The sequence below is a fragment of the Triplophysa dalaica genome, chromosome 4, assembly GCF_015846415.1.
Source record: "Triplophysa dalaica isolate WHDGS20190420 chromosome 4, ASM1584641v1, whole genome shotgun sequence".
Taxonomy (NCBI): Eukaryota; Metazoa; Chordata; class Actinopteri; order Cypriniformes; family Nemacheilidae; genus Triplophysa; species Triplophysa dalaica.
In genome coordinates this window covers 20,411,558-20,427,287 of record NC_079545.1, presented here as the reverse complement: position 1 = coordinate 20,427,287, position 15,730 = coordinate 20,411,558, and the positions used below count along the sequence as shown (strand labels likewise).

The 15,730-nt window shown below is 39.9% G+C and overlaps 1 protein-coding gene across 1 annotated transcript; it reads right to left on the bottom strand.

Annotated features, from left to right (window-relative positions):
• Positions 1-1,472: 1,472 nt before the first annotated feature.
• Positions 1,473-14,663, bottom strand: LOC130419810 (myosin heavy chain, fast skeletal muscle-like). Its single transcript, XM_056746788.1, has 41 exons — positions 14,569-14,663; positions 14,331-14,369; positions 13,681-13,905; positions 13,399-13,542; positions 13,159-13,315; positions 13,027-13,054; positions 12,812-12,920; positions 12,617-12,709; positions 12,446-12,509; positions 12,265-12,363; positions 12,089-12,192; positions 11,865-12,003; positions 11,659-11,777; positions 11,397-11,546; positions 10,800-10,970; positions 10,410-10,710; positions 10,225-10,289; positions 10,052-10,139; positions 9,825-9,942; positions 9,615-9,738; positions 7,679-7,815; positions 7,348-7,603; positions 7,026-7,268; positions 6,766-6,942; positions 6,544-6,689; positions 6,374-6,464; positions 5,903-6,292; positions 5,698-5,824; positions 5,426-5,544; positions 5,148-5,344; positions 4,680-4,863; positions 4,433-4,598; positions 4,183-4,307; positions 3,273-3,581; positions 2,944-3,147; positions 2,718-2,843; positions 2,438-2,608; positions 2,146-2,250; positions 1,970-2,065; positions 1,766-1,897; positions 1,473-1,582 (listed from the first exon to the last, which is right to left on the bottom strand). The coding sequence occupies exons 3-41, from the start codon at positions 13,885-13,887 to the stop codon at positions 1,568-1,570; spliced, it is 5,796 nt and encodes a 1,931-aa protein (XP_056602766.1). The 5' UTR covers positions 13,888-13,905; positions 14,331-14,369; positions 14,569-14,663; the 3' UTR covers positions 1,473-1,567.
• Between the last annotated feature and the right edge of the window lie 1,067 nt (positions 14,664-15,730).

Here is a 15,730-nt window from a genome sequence, read left to right as displayed (position 1 = left end):
ACCGATAGTCTTTCTCCATTGCCTCACCAAACTCCTCCCAGGCCAGAGTTTTTGTCTCCCCAACCACCCGGGCTGCAGTCCGCTTGGCCTGTCGGTACCTGTCAGCTGCCTCGGGAGTCCCACAAGCTAGCCAGGCCCGATAGGACTCCTTCTTCAGCTTGACGGCATCCCTTACTTCTGGTGTCCACCACCGGGTTCGGGGATTGCCGCCTCGACAGGCACCGGAGACCTTACGGCCACAGCTCCGAGTGGCTGCGTTGACAATGGAGGTGGAGAAGATGGTCCACTCGGACTCAATATCTCCAGACTCCCTCTCGATCTTGTCGAAGCTCTGCCGGAGGTGGAAGTTGAAGATCTCTCTGACAGGCGATTCGGCCAAACGTTCCCAACAGACCCTCACAGTACGTTTGGGTCTGCCGAGTCTGTCCAGCTTCCTCCCCCGCCATCGGATCCAACTCACCACCAGGTGGTGATCAGTTGACAGCTCCGCCCCTCTCTTCACCCGAGTGTCCAAGACATACGGCTGTAGGTCAGATGAAACAACCACAAAGTCGATCATCGACCTCCGGCCAAGGGTGTCCTGGTGCCATGTGCACTGATGGACACCCTTATGCTTGAACATGGTGTTCGTTATGGCTAACTGTAACTAGCACAGAAGTCCAATAACAGAACACCACTCGGGTTCAGATGAGGGGGGCCGTTCCTCCCAATCATGCCCCTCCAGGTGTCACTGTCGTTGCCCACATGGGCGTTGAAGTCCCCCAGCAGAACGACGGAGTCCCCAGTCGGAGCGCTTTCCAGCACCCCTCCCAGAGTCTCCAAGAAGGCTGGGTACTCTACACTGCCATTTGGCCCATAGGCGCAAAGGAAAGTGAGAGACCTTTCCCCGACCCGAAGGCGCAGTGAAGCGACCCTCTCCTTCACCGGGGTAAACTCCAACACATGGCGGCTGAGCTGGGGGGCTATAAGCAAACCCACACCAGCCCGCCGCCTCTCACCCTGGGCAACTCCAGAGTAGTGAAGAGTCCATCCTCCCTAGAGGAGTGTGGTTCCAGAGCCCAAGCTGTGCGTAGAGGTGATCCCGACTATCTCTAGTCGGAATCTCTTAACCTCACGCACAATCTCCGGCTCTTTCCCCGTCAGAGAGGTGACATTCCATGTCCCTAGAGCTAGATTCCACGTCCAGGGATCGGGTTGTCGAGGCCCCCGCCTTCGACTGCCACCCGATCCACTTTGCACCGGCCCCTTACGGTCCCTCCTGTACGTGGTGGGTCCACGGGAGGGTGGCCCCACGTCGCTTTATGTTTTGATATACTTCTTTAAACCACAAAATAACTGTAAATAACATTTAAAACTCATTTACACAATGCCAACTAAGCTGAGATCTAAAGTGATATTGTTATGTGTCCCAGTAGTTGTATGGTGGTCTTAACATAATTTCTTTTGAAAATGAAATAAACCAAGGACATACATTCTTTATCTTGATTTTATTTGTAAAAGGACTTTCCACAAAATATCATATTATATGATTTAAGTAGATTTTCCCTTTAGGTTCAGGTTGTAGGTGTCACTCTTCTTTTGCCTAAGGATAAAAGATGCAAATTAGACGAACTGCCAGTAAACAATTTTTAATCATAAGCTGAATGCAGTCTCCATGCTTTTCGGAATATATTCGTGTTTTTATTTAAATGAAAAAGCTAACTTATTTGAACTTTGTAAATGCAACAAAACATTTACAGACCGTGTAGAATGTTATTCAACTGACCTTTCCAACATCTCGGCTCTTGGCTCTGAGTTTGTTGACCTGAGACTCAGAAATGTCAGCACGCTCCTCAGACTCCTCCAGCTCATGCTGCACCTTCCTTAACTTGGACAGGGTAGAGTTGGCTTGTTCCTCCTTAAAAAGAAATGTTAGACATGTTAGAAACTACGCTTCGTAAATAAGTTTGCAGTTTGATGTTTTACATACCGCCTCTTCAGCCTGCCTCTTATATCCTTTAACTTTCATCTGAAGCTTGTCAACTAGATCCTGAAGTCTTGAGACATTCTTCTTATCCTCATCTGTCTACAACCCATTTTAAATGTTTTAATATAAATCATGTTTAACTTTTACACTTGTGTCTATAAACATGGTTAAAAAGATACCTGGTAGGTGAGCTCCTTTACTCTCCTCTCATATTTGCGGACACCTTTAACAGCATCAGCTCCACGTCTCTGTTCAGCCTCAACTTCAGTCTCAAGCTCACGAACCTACAGAAGAACATATAGGGTAATACAGAAATGTACAACTTGGTTAGTGCTCTTAGTCATTTTGAAACAGTATAATATTTGACTAACTGTCAATGTCAAAAATGGCAACAACCTCAACAACAATTTGCAGAGACATTATTTTGACAGTAAATAAAATTATGTTTTATGTGGTTCTGAAAATACTCACTCTGCTTTCCAGTTTCTGGAGTTGTTTCTTTCCTCCCTTCATGGCCAAATTTTCAGCCTCATCCAGACGGTGCTGCAGGTCCTTTACTGTGACCTCAAGATTCTTTTTCATCCTCTCCAGATGAGAGCTGGTGTCCTGCTCCTTCTTAAGCTCTTCAGCCATCATTGCAGCCTGTAATTCAAAAGAACATCCCCTTGTATCAAATTGATTGCAAAACCATTACATTTCGAATAATTAGGACCATAACTATATTTTAAATCTGTAGCTCTTCATTACTCACATCAGTGATGGCCTTCTTGGCCTTCTCTTCTGCATTTCTTGCTTCCTGTACAGTGTCATCGACTTCACCCTGGACCTGAACAAGGTCAGACTCAAGCTTCTTCTTGGTGTTCAGGAGACTTGTGTTCTACACATTGGATGAAAAACATTAGAATAGAAAACACTGTTCAAATAAATAAATAAAATAAAATAGAAGACAAGACAATATAACAAGATAATGTTGTTACCTGAGAGTGCAGCAGTCCAACACGCTCACTGATATCCACCAGCTCTTGTTCAGCCACTTTGCGACCTCTCTCTGTCTGCTCCAGAGCAACTCTCAGCTCTTCAATCTCAGCTTGCATCAAAGTATTTCTGCGCTCCACCATGGCCGCCTGCTCCTTCATGTCTTCATGTCCTCTCACGGCATCATCAAGATGAAGTTGGGCATCCTGAACATATCATTAGATTTTCTACAAGCCTGTGTCTAAACTTTTACTAAAGATACTTCAATAATATTATTCAAGGCATACTGTATGCTCTTCATTTATGCTAAAGTGAAAGGGAAGTCACATACCTTGAGTTGTCCCTGAACATTCCTCAGCTGTTTCTGGGCCTCAGCAGCCTGTCGATTGGCATGGCTCAGCTGAATCTCCATCTCATTAAGATCTCCCTCCATCTTCTTCTTGATTCTCAGAGCATCATTTCTGCTCCTGACTTCAGAGTCCAGTGTGCTTTGCATGGATTCGATGATTCTCTGGCTGTTTCTCTTGATCTGCTCCATCTCCTCATCCTTCTCTGCAAGCTTCCTGTCAATCTCACCCTTCACCTGATTCAGCTCAAGCTGGACACGGAGAATCTTTGACTCCTCATGCTCCAGGGTGCCCTGTTAAATAAGGAAAACAAGACAACATGAGTTAATACAACCAGCACACTGGTTCTAGATATATTCTTTTATACTTAAAATCCACAGACCCTTTACTTTTACATAATAAATATCACATGGCTCTTTCTACGGTCTTTCTAATTTCCGCTTGCTCTTTTCTCTCCTCAACATAAGTTTCTTATGGTACTCGGCCCTACTTCGTTTTCTAAAGCTTTGAAAAAATACTTACCCAGCCTTTAACATTAGTTAACTACATTACTAGTCAGACCAAAATAGCCTACTTGTACAACATTTATTTATTTTAGTTAAATTAATACAGTTGTTATCAAATTAATTTAATCAATGCATTATGCTTTTTCCGTAAAAATAAAATTGTTCTTCTCAAATGATTATAATGTTACAGTATTTGTAAACAGATAAAGTATAATGGACAATTATATTGAGATATTATTTGAACGTAATTTTAAACAATAATGTTTATATGGCACAGTGAGTACCAAGAAAAATATAACGGTACGCAATGTAATAAAAACGGTTGCCGAACCCTGAGATAGCATATTAATCTAAAGTCTACTTTCTTCCTTCATCTCCAGATACTCACTTCAGCCTCCTCCAGGGCGGTTTGAATCTCAGCCTTCTCAGTCTCTACGGTTTTCTTGGACTTTTCCAGCTCATGAATGCTCTTACCAGTCTCACCCAACTGCTCAGTCAGATCTGAGATCTCCTCTACAGAATAGACATAAATATGATCAGCCCATACTGAAAAGTACAATACTCACTGAAATTTAGCAATCCAGACACACATTAAGACACATTCAGGTTAATATTGCATTGAACAATTTCATTCTTACGCTGCAGATTCTTGTTTTCTCTCTTGAGTGTCTCCAGATGATCCAAAGACTCTTCATAGGAATTCTTTAACTTGAACAGTTCAGTGCTGAGCGAGCGAGTCTCTTTCTGGGCACCTTCCAGCTCTGCCTGACCCTCTTCGTACTTCTGCTTCCAATCTGCCAGAACCTTTGGGTCAGAGTAAATATTATTAGTTTGTAGAGTGCTGAAAAAATAGTTCTATTTCTAAAAACCTTATGACCAAATTACCTTGTCAAAGTTCCTCTGTTTCTTGTCAAGGTTAGCAGCCAATGAATTTGCTCTCTCCACATCTATCATAAGGTCCTCCACTTCACCCTGAAGTCTCTGCTTAGTCTTCTCCAGAGAGGCACATTTGGAGTTTACAGCCTCAATTTGTTCTTCTGCCTCTTGCAGACGCTGAGCCAGCTTCTTCCTGTTGTGCATATTGTAACCATCGGTCAAAACACACTGTAATATGTAATTTTTTTTACAAAGGTTTTTTTTTTCAAAAATAGGACAGTGGAGAACAGACAGGAACGTATTTGTATAGAGAAGGGGGGTGGGAACGGGAAACGACACTAGAATTAGGAATTGAACTTGGGTGACCGCAAGGGCACTCGCACTTCATTTTGGCACACTAACCACAAGACCATTGGTGCCGATGTAACATGTAATAAAGAAAAAACATTATAACATATTTTTTTCAGAAATTCATACTTGGCCTCTTCAAGTTCCTCTGTGCGCTGAACGGCATCGGTTTCATATTTGCTTCTCCACTGAGCAACCTCACTGTTTGCTTTAGACATTCCCCTCTGGAGCTCAGCCTTTGCCTCCTGCTCTTCCTCAAACTGCTCACGGAGCAGGTCACAGTCATGACGGGCTGACTGCACTGCATGTGCCAAAGCATTCTTAGCCTAGAAGAACAAATCAGATGCTACTATCTTTGTTTTGTAGTTAATGACAAATGTGAGGGAGCAATGATTCTGTTGTATCACCTTAACCTCCTCTTCAGTATGTCTCTTAAGCTCCTCAATTTGCTGAGTGAAAGCTTGTTTGCCTCTGGTGAGCTGAGAAACAAGAGCTTCCTTCTCCTCCAGCTGACGGCCAAACTCACCTTGTGAGATTTAGATTTACTATGTCACATTGTGCTTTATCTGTTTCAGTCAGTTATTAAACTCTGTGAAGTATGTTTGTTGCAATTACTCTTTAAAAATAATTTTCCTTTGAACATATTCATGTATTGCTTAACACTCAATTTTTTTGTTACCATTTTCAGTTTGAAGTCTTGCTCTTTGAGCACTCATGTCATTTATTTGGCGAACATTCTCATCGTACTTGGTCTTGATTTCACTGAGTTGGTCCTCCAGTGTGCGGCACATCTTCTCAAGATTGCCCTGAAAACAACAAAACCATTAGATCTTTTGAGAATCGTGTCATGTTTCATGAATTCTTCTAGAAAAACAATTCTCAACCTTTGCTTTGGCAACAGCCTCCATGTTGCTGGAGAGATCATCAATCTCCATTTTGTATTCACTCTTTTCTTTCTCAAGCTTCTGCTTGACACGCTGGAGGTTGTCGATTTGCTCTCCCAGCTCGGCCACACTGTCTGCCTGTTTTTTGCGGAGGGCAGCAGCGGTAGCTTCATGCTGAAGGGTGGACTCTTCCAGATCACGACGCAGCTTCTGAAATTCAGCTTCACGCTTCTTGTTCATCTCGATCTGAGCAGAAGTTGCTCCTCCAGCTTCCTCAAGTCTCTCGCTGATCTCCTCAAGTTCCCTGGAAAGATCAGCTCTCTGCTTCTCAACCTTTGCACGAGCAGCACGCTCAGCCTCAATCTCTTCCTCCAGCTCCTCAATGCGTGCCTACAAGAGCAAATTTTGAAATCTGCTTTAATATTCTTAAATTAACCTTTTTGAAGAATGCCACAAACATTCTAAAAATACCTGAAGCTCCTTGATCTTCTTTTGAAGTTGAGCTCCAAGAGATTGTTCATCTTCAATCTTACTGAGCAGCTGGCTTGTTTCAAAGTCTTTCCTGTAGGCATTTAACAAAACCATGTATGAAACGTCACAAGACAACAGTACAGTATTAATTGAAGCATGTTTTTAATAACTTTTTCAGCTTCTCATCAGATTGCTGCTTCTCATTCTCCAGGTCCATGGTGGTCTCCTGGGATAGTTTAAGGTCTCCTTCAAGCTTTCTCTTGGCTCTCTCAAGGTCCATACGGAGCTTCTTCTCTTGCTCCAGGGAACCTTCAAGCTATGAGACAACATAGACCATGTTTTAAAATAAATGTAGGCAAAAAATATTTTTTAATAATAGCAAAAATACTCACATCATCAACTTGTTGCTCAAGCTTTGTCTTGGATTTGGTCAGGGTATTGACTTTGTCCTCCTCTGCCTGGAGATCGTCCAGAGTCTGCTGATGTGCCTCTTGAAGAGCTTTCTTCTCCTTTGTCAGCTTGGCAACGCTCTCATCCTGAGATGCCATTTCCTCAGTCAGGTTCTTGACCTGATATGTGATAACATAGGATCTTGTTTTTTTCCGATTCAAATGTTATAACAAATGTGTAATAGCAAATAAAAAACAAAAACCTTATTCTCAGTGGCATGTTTCTCCTTCTCAACTTTAGCCAAGGTGAGCTCCAGGTCATCAATGTCTTTCTTCAGTTCAGAACACTCATCTTCCAGTTTCCTCTTCTTGGCTGTAAGTTCAGCATTGATTTCTTCTTCATCTTCCAGTCTCTCAGTCGTCTCTTTCAGTTTAGCTTCAAACTGGATTTTGCTCTTGATCAAACCCTCACACCTCTCCTCAGCATCTGAGAGATTATCAGATTCCTGAGAAAAAAAAAGTTCCTTTTTAAAAGCAAGAAAACCTCAATTTCTAATTAATTGGCGTTCAATAAAGTATACTTACAGAGGCCACTTGCAGCTGCAGATCATTTTTCTCTTGCAGCAGAGCAACCATCTTTTCTTCAAGCTCCTTCTTTTTAGCTTCAGCCTTGACAAGATCTTCCTTGCATTTTGTAAATTCCTCTTTCATACCTGACAGCTCCTTCTCAGTCTCAGCACTCTTCAGCAGAGGTTTTATCTTGTAGTAAACCTTCATCCATGGCCAGTGTTTGACATTCATGAATGAGCGGATGTTGTATTGGATGGTGTAAATGGACTCCCTATGAATAGTCATTAAATGTAATTCATATCAGTACTACTATGAGTATTAGAGTTATTTTTTTCATTATGCTCACCTCCTCTGCATCATCTTCACAAACTCTCTCCTCATGAGGAAACCACGGAAGAGAGCCTGAGTCATTGTGACCAGATTAGCCAGTTTCTCATCACGCATCTCCTCAAGAGTACCCAGAAGACCAGCTTTGAAGAACACCTGCATGTAGGCAAAATAATAGAGAGAATTTTGGGGCAGTTTCCCGGACAGGGATCATCTTAATCCAGGACTAGGTTTTTGCTTAATTAGGACATTTAGTAGTTTTTACAAACATGCCTAACAACACAATGACACCGACCACCCCCTGTGGTGAAAATCAAGTTTTTAATGTTGTTTATAATATGTGAGGTTTTTAATATGCTTCAAAGCCCAAGTAAAATCAAAATGAAAGTTTTTTTTCATTTCAATTAAAAGTATATTAGCCTTAAGGTCGTCAATAAACTGATATGCTACTACACGCTGACAAAATTCCAATTTATAAGAAATCATTGTTTAAAACTGACAGCCTTAATTTACGCTAAAAAAATCTAGAAATTCCATGACATCACACTAAACTTCAGCCTCTCTTCAAAGTTCTTGTCCAATCAAATCTGCTTTAGAATCTGAAGAGTCCTGCCCCCTTCACTAGGAGATCTGCAGAAGCAGCGCCTCAAATCAGTCACTTGTTTTTACATTTAGTATGTCCTACATGGTGAATAGGGCATAATGCACTAGATCGGATATGTTCCCAGAAATTATAGATCCTCCTCCTTTTTTAACTGATCTCTGACACTAGGATGCGTGCCTTAAGCATTTAAGGTGGCTCTTATAAGGCCTATTGTAAAAAAAAACACAGCCCTAAGGAAATAGGTAACTACAGGCCTATATCGATCTACCTTTCATTTCTAGAGTACTTAAAAAAGTAGTTTCATCTCAATTTTGTTTCTTCCTCCAAAGGAATGACATTATTGAAGAACTCTGGATTTAAATGACATCACAGTACAGAGACTGCGTTGATCAGAGCTACCAATGATCTGCTTTTGGCATCTGACCGTGACTGTATCTCGTTATTGGTGCCTTGAAGATTTTAGTGCTGCATTCGAAACCATTGACCACATTACTCTCTTACAAAGACTTTACGTCTGCTTTAATGGAATAGCTTTAAAATGGTTTAAATCTTACTTATCCGACCTTTTAAATTTGTAGCAATAAGCAATGTGGTGTCCATTTTAAGAATATATCCAAACTACCTCATATGCTTCTTTAATACAAATCCTTTAAGAGTTTAGGCTGCATTAGTACTACATGTACTTGTTGCAACAAAGGTAGAACAGTACTCTACTCTCAGCTGCCTTTTCTCATTTTTCCGAGGTTACCACAGCGAGCAGGATGCAGTCTATGCCCAGACCATGTTGGTCTATGCCCAGACCAAGATGGTAGAGCTGAGACAAAAAAGCGGTAACCCGACAAGTCTTCATTACAAAATCTCAACTGCTTTAAGTATATTAATGATCATATTAAACCTTTATCTACCTTTTTACTTTGTTTAATTTCTTTTTATTTAGCCTAGTTGTGAAACATTGACGAGCTTGTAGAGATGCTGCACTTTTTGCCAGATGGAAACTGCTTCCCGTGAAGATTTTCTTCTGTCCATTGGAGTTTTGGGTTCCTAGACATCGCTTGTATACTGGTTTGCAGTGTTTTTCTGACCAGGGGAGCTTATGACATCAGCTTTAGAATGTAAAGTTTTTGTATTTATTAATATTATTTAGGAATTTATAGTCCGTATAATATTTAACCTGTGTTTCTCTCTCCTTTGTGTGACAAAAGATGTCAGTGCAAGTTGTTTTCAGTTTGGACAGCTCTAACATGTATTTTAGTCTAGGACTAGAAAGATTCCCTGTCCATAAAACCGCCACTTGGAGTTTATACTAAACATTATTTCTGAAAGACAGATAATTGTAAAGCAGAATGTGAACCTTTGTGTGTCCAAATCTGTACTCTTCATGATCAACATCGATGGATCCCAGGAGTTTCTCAGAAGCTTTCTTGTTGTCCATGAAAGTTCCCTCAGGGATAACACTGGCATTCAGTACCTTGTATCTGTGGATGAATCAAACTGCTTTACATCTTTGATTTTATGAAGATTAGCCTCAAACAAGAATCAACATTTTCATGGTCCCATTTACCTCTGTTTGAAGTCAGCATAGGGGATTCTGCTGGGGAAGCCCTTTCTGCAGATTCTGATACCTTCCAGGACACCGTTACACCTCAGCTGGTGGATAACCAGGAAGTTCTCCATGAGACCTATAAAACAGTGGATGTCATTAGTTTGGTAGATGAACAACACCTCTCATTAACATAACTTTAATATATTTTTAATATCAGAATTAATGTGAGTGCTTTATTATTTTACCTGGAGTCTTTGACTCATTGGGAATTAGACAACGTACAAAGTGGGGGTGAGTGCTCCTCAAATTGGTCATTAGCTTGCCCAGATTCTCCTGTAACATCGCTCACAGTTTCAGTGTTATCATTCATCATTTATTCAATCATTATTTGGTTTTGTAATTTTGGACAATGACATACTCTGAACTGAGAAGACACAGTCTGCATGGAACCACCCTTCTTCTTGCCTCCCTTTCCTCCCTTCTCTGTTTAAGAAGGATAAAGATGAACACATATAATATAATGAGAAGAAATATGTGCAATACAAATTTAGAGTTAGAGTAACTGGTAAATCATTACATTAACAAAGTGGGTTTTTTAATTACCTTCAATAACAGGTGGGTAGAAAGTACTCAGCAGTTTGACAGAAGACTTCTGGTACAGCTGTATAACAGACTCATTCAGTGGATCCTTGTTCTTGTCCAGCCAGCCAGTAACGTTGTAGTCCACAGTTCCAGCATAGTGAACCAGGGAGAAGTGAGCCTCGGGCTTGCCTTTGACAGGCTTTGGTTTCTGGAAAGCATTACACTTGCCAAGATGCTGATCAAACAGCTTGTTCTTGAATGTAACGTCTGAGGCCTTGGGGAACATGCACTCTTCTTCAAGGATGGAGAATATACCCATGGGCTGTTTTTAAAAAAGGAGATTTATAATTGTGTCACAGAGATTGAAAATCGGAAATATTTACATGAAGAGTTTTATAAACCAGTCAAAACCTTCTCAATGAGCTCGATGCAAGCAGCCAAGTCCATGCCAAAGTCAATGAATGCCCAAACAATGCCCTCCTTCTTGTACTCCTCTTGTTCCAGCACAAACATGGTGTGGTTGAAAAACTGTTGCAGTTTCTCGTTAGTGAAGTTGATGCACAGCTGCTCCATACTGTTGTACTGGAGAGAGAGATAAAGAAACATTTTCTGAAAACTGGATATGAACACAGATTTTAATATTACAAAAACAATTTTCTGGGGCGGGGATCTTATTAGGCCCTTGTCAGCCTGCGCATAGGGGAAGTAGAGAAGGCGACATAGAAAAAGCATATTTTTTGCCACAAGATAGGCTTTTCAAACAAAGTTATGATACATTTCATGTCCTTTTTAATCATTGATCCGAAATATGCTGTTTAATCTAGATTTTTGCCAGTGATTTTAGAAATATCTGCCTTCCCCCATTTAAATAGATAGATTTAAAAATGAATATATTGCTACGACTCAAATTGCTGCTCAGAGCCATCGCAAACATGGCCGTCGAGTGGCAAGACTTCCGTAAATGGACTTTGATGTGAATCAGAATGGAGAAAAGAGAATAATTCTTACATCAAAAATCTCAAAGCCAGCGATATCCAGCACACCAATGTAGGATGATCTGGCTTGTTTTGTGTCCAACTGCTGGTTGATACGAACAACCATCCACAAAAACATCCTCTCATAGATAGATTTGGCCAGAGCGCTAACAGAGTTGTAGACCTGTAGATATAATACAGTGTACATTTAATTTGAAGCTATGCTTTTGTAATTATTAGGCAGATTTATAATTGTCATGTTTAAAATGATGTTGTTTGCATATGTTACTACATACCTGTGGCACGGTCTGACCTTTGGTCACATACTCATTTCCAACCTTTACTCTTGGGTAGCACAAAGCCTTCAGCATATCAGCAGAGTTCAAGCCCAAAAGGTATGCAACTTTGTCAGCATCTGGAATTTTGTGGTTGAAATCTCAAATGTATTATATCTAGTCCCATGACCATTTTTCAACATGCAAATAGAATCACAAAGTCTCACCCTCATTGCCATCAGGCTCAGCCTGTTCCTCACGCTGCTTCTGCTTGAACTTCATGTTACCATGATGCAGCACTGCTCCTGTGAACTTGTAGATGGCCATCTTCTCCTCATGAGTAAAGCCCAGAATGTCAATAGCAGTCTGGAAATAACAAATAGGTATAAGCCATAGCACCTGCCATATATATGTAGGATATCATTGCAATTGTCAAAAAATAATGACTCACATCAGTGGCAACCAGCTCTTCTTTATCATCAATGCTTGCCACTGTGATGTGACCCTGACTGCACATGGGGAAGTCATAGGGGTTGGTGGTGATGAGCGTCATTTCTGTTACATACAAAGTGCATTGTTGAGTATTTTACAACATTATCTACCATTTTAAAGTTCTGAATGACCTACCAATCAGCTCAGGCTTGTGGTTGGTCATCATCTGGTAGAAGATGTGGTAGCCTCTCTCATCTGAAAGCTGGAATGTCACTCTAGATTTCTCCAGCAGGTCTGGTCAAGAAATTAAGTATTTAGTGGTAATCAAACAGTTGCCTATAGTTCAGATTGGAAATTCTCATTCACTGTCACTTACATGTCTCAATATCAGCACTAGCCAGTTTTCCAGAGTTGCCAAAGTGAATTCTGATGAATTTACCCTGTTCAAATAAAATACATTTAAATTGCTTTTGTTGCAACAAGGCTTTCACAATAAATATTTATATATAAAAATAACTTATTGTACTCCTTGAAACTGAAAACTTACAAAACGAGAGGAGTTGTCATTTCTAACGGTCTTGGCATTACCATAAGCCTCAAGCAAAGGGTTAGCAGCAATGATCTGGTCCTCAAGAGATCCCTGTGAAGTTAGGAGGGTAATGTATCAACTTAAATTAATAATAATAATATTAAAAGAGAGTTTTATTTTTATGTATTAAGAACATTGCTTTTTGTATCACACCTTCATTTGGCTGACACCTTCTTTCTTCTTGTCAGTATGCACTGCAACTGTGGCAAAGTACTGAATGACACGTTTGGTGTTTACAGTCTTTCCAGCACCAGATTCTCCACTGGATAACAAGAGATGATTATCAGACAGAATATGATAAGACAAATAAAAATCTCATGAGAGTAATATATAACAGTTTTTAACATCTCATAAAAGTAAAAACGTACGTGATCAGGACAGACTGGTTCTCTCTGTCTGTAAATTGAATGGTAATTTTGTTTAGATAATTGATTCATTAATACCAGAAACCATAATTTAGCAAATCAATATCCCTTTGCCCTTCAAAATTCAGCACTTACCAATGAGCATGAACTGATAGGCATTGTCAGAGACAGAGAAGATGTGGGGTGGGGCCTCCATACGCTTTTTGCCTCTGTAGGCAGCCACCACTTCTGAATCATACACTGGGAGCCACTTGTAGGGGTTCACAGTAGCACAGAAGAGTCCTGAGTAGGTCTGAAATGAACAGAGAAACCATCCGATTGCAGCATCACAGTCATAATGAACTTGATTGATGTTTTATTTTCTGCTTCACTTACATAGATCATCCATGCTGCGTAACGCTCTTTGAGGTTATACAGTACAGAGGCTTCATTGAGATGGGTCATCATGGCCATGTCCTCAATCTTGTCATACTTGGGTGGATTCATGGGGGTAACATCAGCCTCCTTAACAGTTTTCTCCTATTAAAGGCAGAGTAGATAATTTGGAAAATGCTAATGTTTGCCTCCTTAGCAACTCTCTCCTGTTAAAGTGATTCAGCAAACATCAGATTTGTACGTTTTTTTAATGATGATTTTTGAGAAATGTGGATATTTTACCTCCTTAGTATCAAGCACAATAACAGTGACTTTGTCACCATCTTTGCTCTTGATTGTTCCTTTGAGGTACAGCTCTTTGACATCAGTCACATAGCAGGCAGCCTTAGCATCAAAGGGTGCGCTCTGAGCCTCAATTCTCTCCCTCTCAGGCTTACGGAGGTAAATGGCAGCTTTGCCATAAATGGCCATCTCCGCGTCAGTACTCATGGTGGCGGTTTATTAAAACTGGGAAACAAAATAGTGATGCCATAGATTCAGAAATGTTTTTGGTTCCAAAAGAGCCACTCACTCTAAGGTTTATACAAGAACATTTAATACTTAGCTTTTATATTTTAAAACAACTATTTTCCACAACAAAGTGCTTTTCGTGACACAAAAAGGTTCTTCATGGAACCATCAGACCAAAAAAAACTTGTTACGCCATAACAAATTACCCTTATTTTGAGTATATTTTTCATTACCACACACATTCATGTAAATTACTGTATAGTTGATTAATATAACAATGTGACATAAATAACTCTTAACTCAATAATTAAAGACTTAGCACACTAACTATTGGCAGCACACAAATATAATATACTCCCAAGTTGCTCCTGTAATATTCACATACATCTCTAAAGCAGTAATACAACGTATGGGTCACCTACCTTTCTTGTCCCTTGGTATCATATGAAATGTCCACAGCCCTGTCAAGTAATTTAGTTACATATTGATTGCATTAACATCTCATATGTGTCGGTCAAACAAGATAACTTAAATCGATTAAGTTACTTTATGTATTAAAAATGCATTGTTCCAGGCTAATAACTTCAAATTGTAATTCTGCACAATGTATAGTGTCTAGACAAACTACGTTATACACTGCAAGGTACTTCAGCATCTTACCACAAGTTGTATCTTCTCCAGTCTCCGAGCTCCTTGTGCTCTCATCCAAACTTTTATTGAAGCTATCTTGCACACTAAGCAATGGCTATGTATGGAACAGCATGAGTGACCTAACGAAAATAGATATGACAGCCATTGAAATAACAGTTATATGTTTGAAATCAATCTGATTAATTTAAAGATTCCGCAAAGATCACACATGCAGATCAAATTTAATAGAAATATCATATATGGTTATGATCATATGTCTTTTTTCATTATACATACAGGTATAGTGTGAGTGAGTGAGTGAGTGTGTGCGTGCGCATGTGCATGTTGCATTTAATAAAGATGCATGTCAATTTTTGCTTGTGAAAAATAGTTTGAGTTGCTAATTAAAATACATTTCCAAAAACATGAGAAACATACATGACATTAATGCTTAACTATTTTTATCACAAGTAAACACTTCACATAAACTTCCTTATAAAACTGCTGCCTTGTGAAATATGTCCTGATGGTATACTGCCAGTGACTGAGTATTATAGTGTCTATTTATACCATTTTGCAAACTGATGCATTTTATAATTTGGATGAGTGGACTATAACACTCGATGAAGTAAAAGTGCTTCAGTTTATTTGCCACATCTCTTTGGTCTTCTGTCTCCCGTTTATCTGAAATACCAGATATATTATATATTTGATCATTAAAATATCTAAGTAGACCCTCATTGAATAAATGTTTGTGAGTATCCGTTTTATGATTTGATCATTATACAGTGAGGAAAATAAGTATTTGAACACCCTGCTATTTTCATGTTCTCCCACTTAGAAATCATGGAGGGATCTGAAATTGTCATCGTAGGTGCATGTCCACTGTGAGAGACTTAATCTAAAAAAAAATCCAGAAATCACAATGTATGATTTTTTTAACTATTTATTTGTATGATACAGCTGCAAAGAAGCATTTGAACACCTGTGAAAATCAATATTAATATTTGGTTCAGTAGCCTTTGTTTGCATTACAGAGGTCAAACATTTCCTGTAGTTTTTCACCAGGTTTACACACACTGCAGGAGGGATTTTGGCCCAACTCCTCCACACAGATCTTCTATAGATCAGTCTGGTTTCTAGCCTGTCGCTGAGAAACACGGAGTTTGAGCTCCCTCCAAAGATTCTCTAT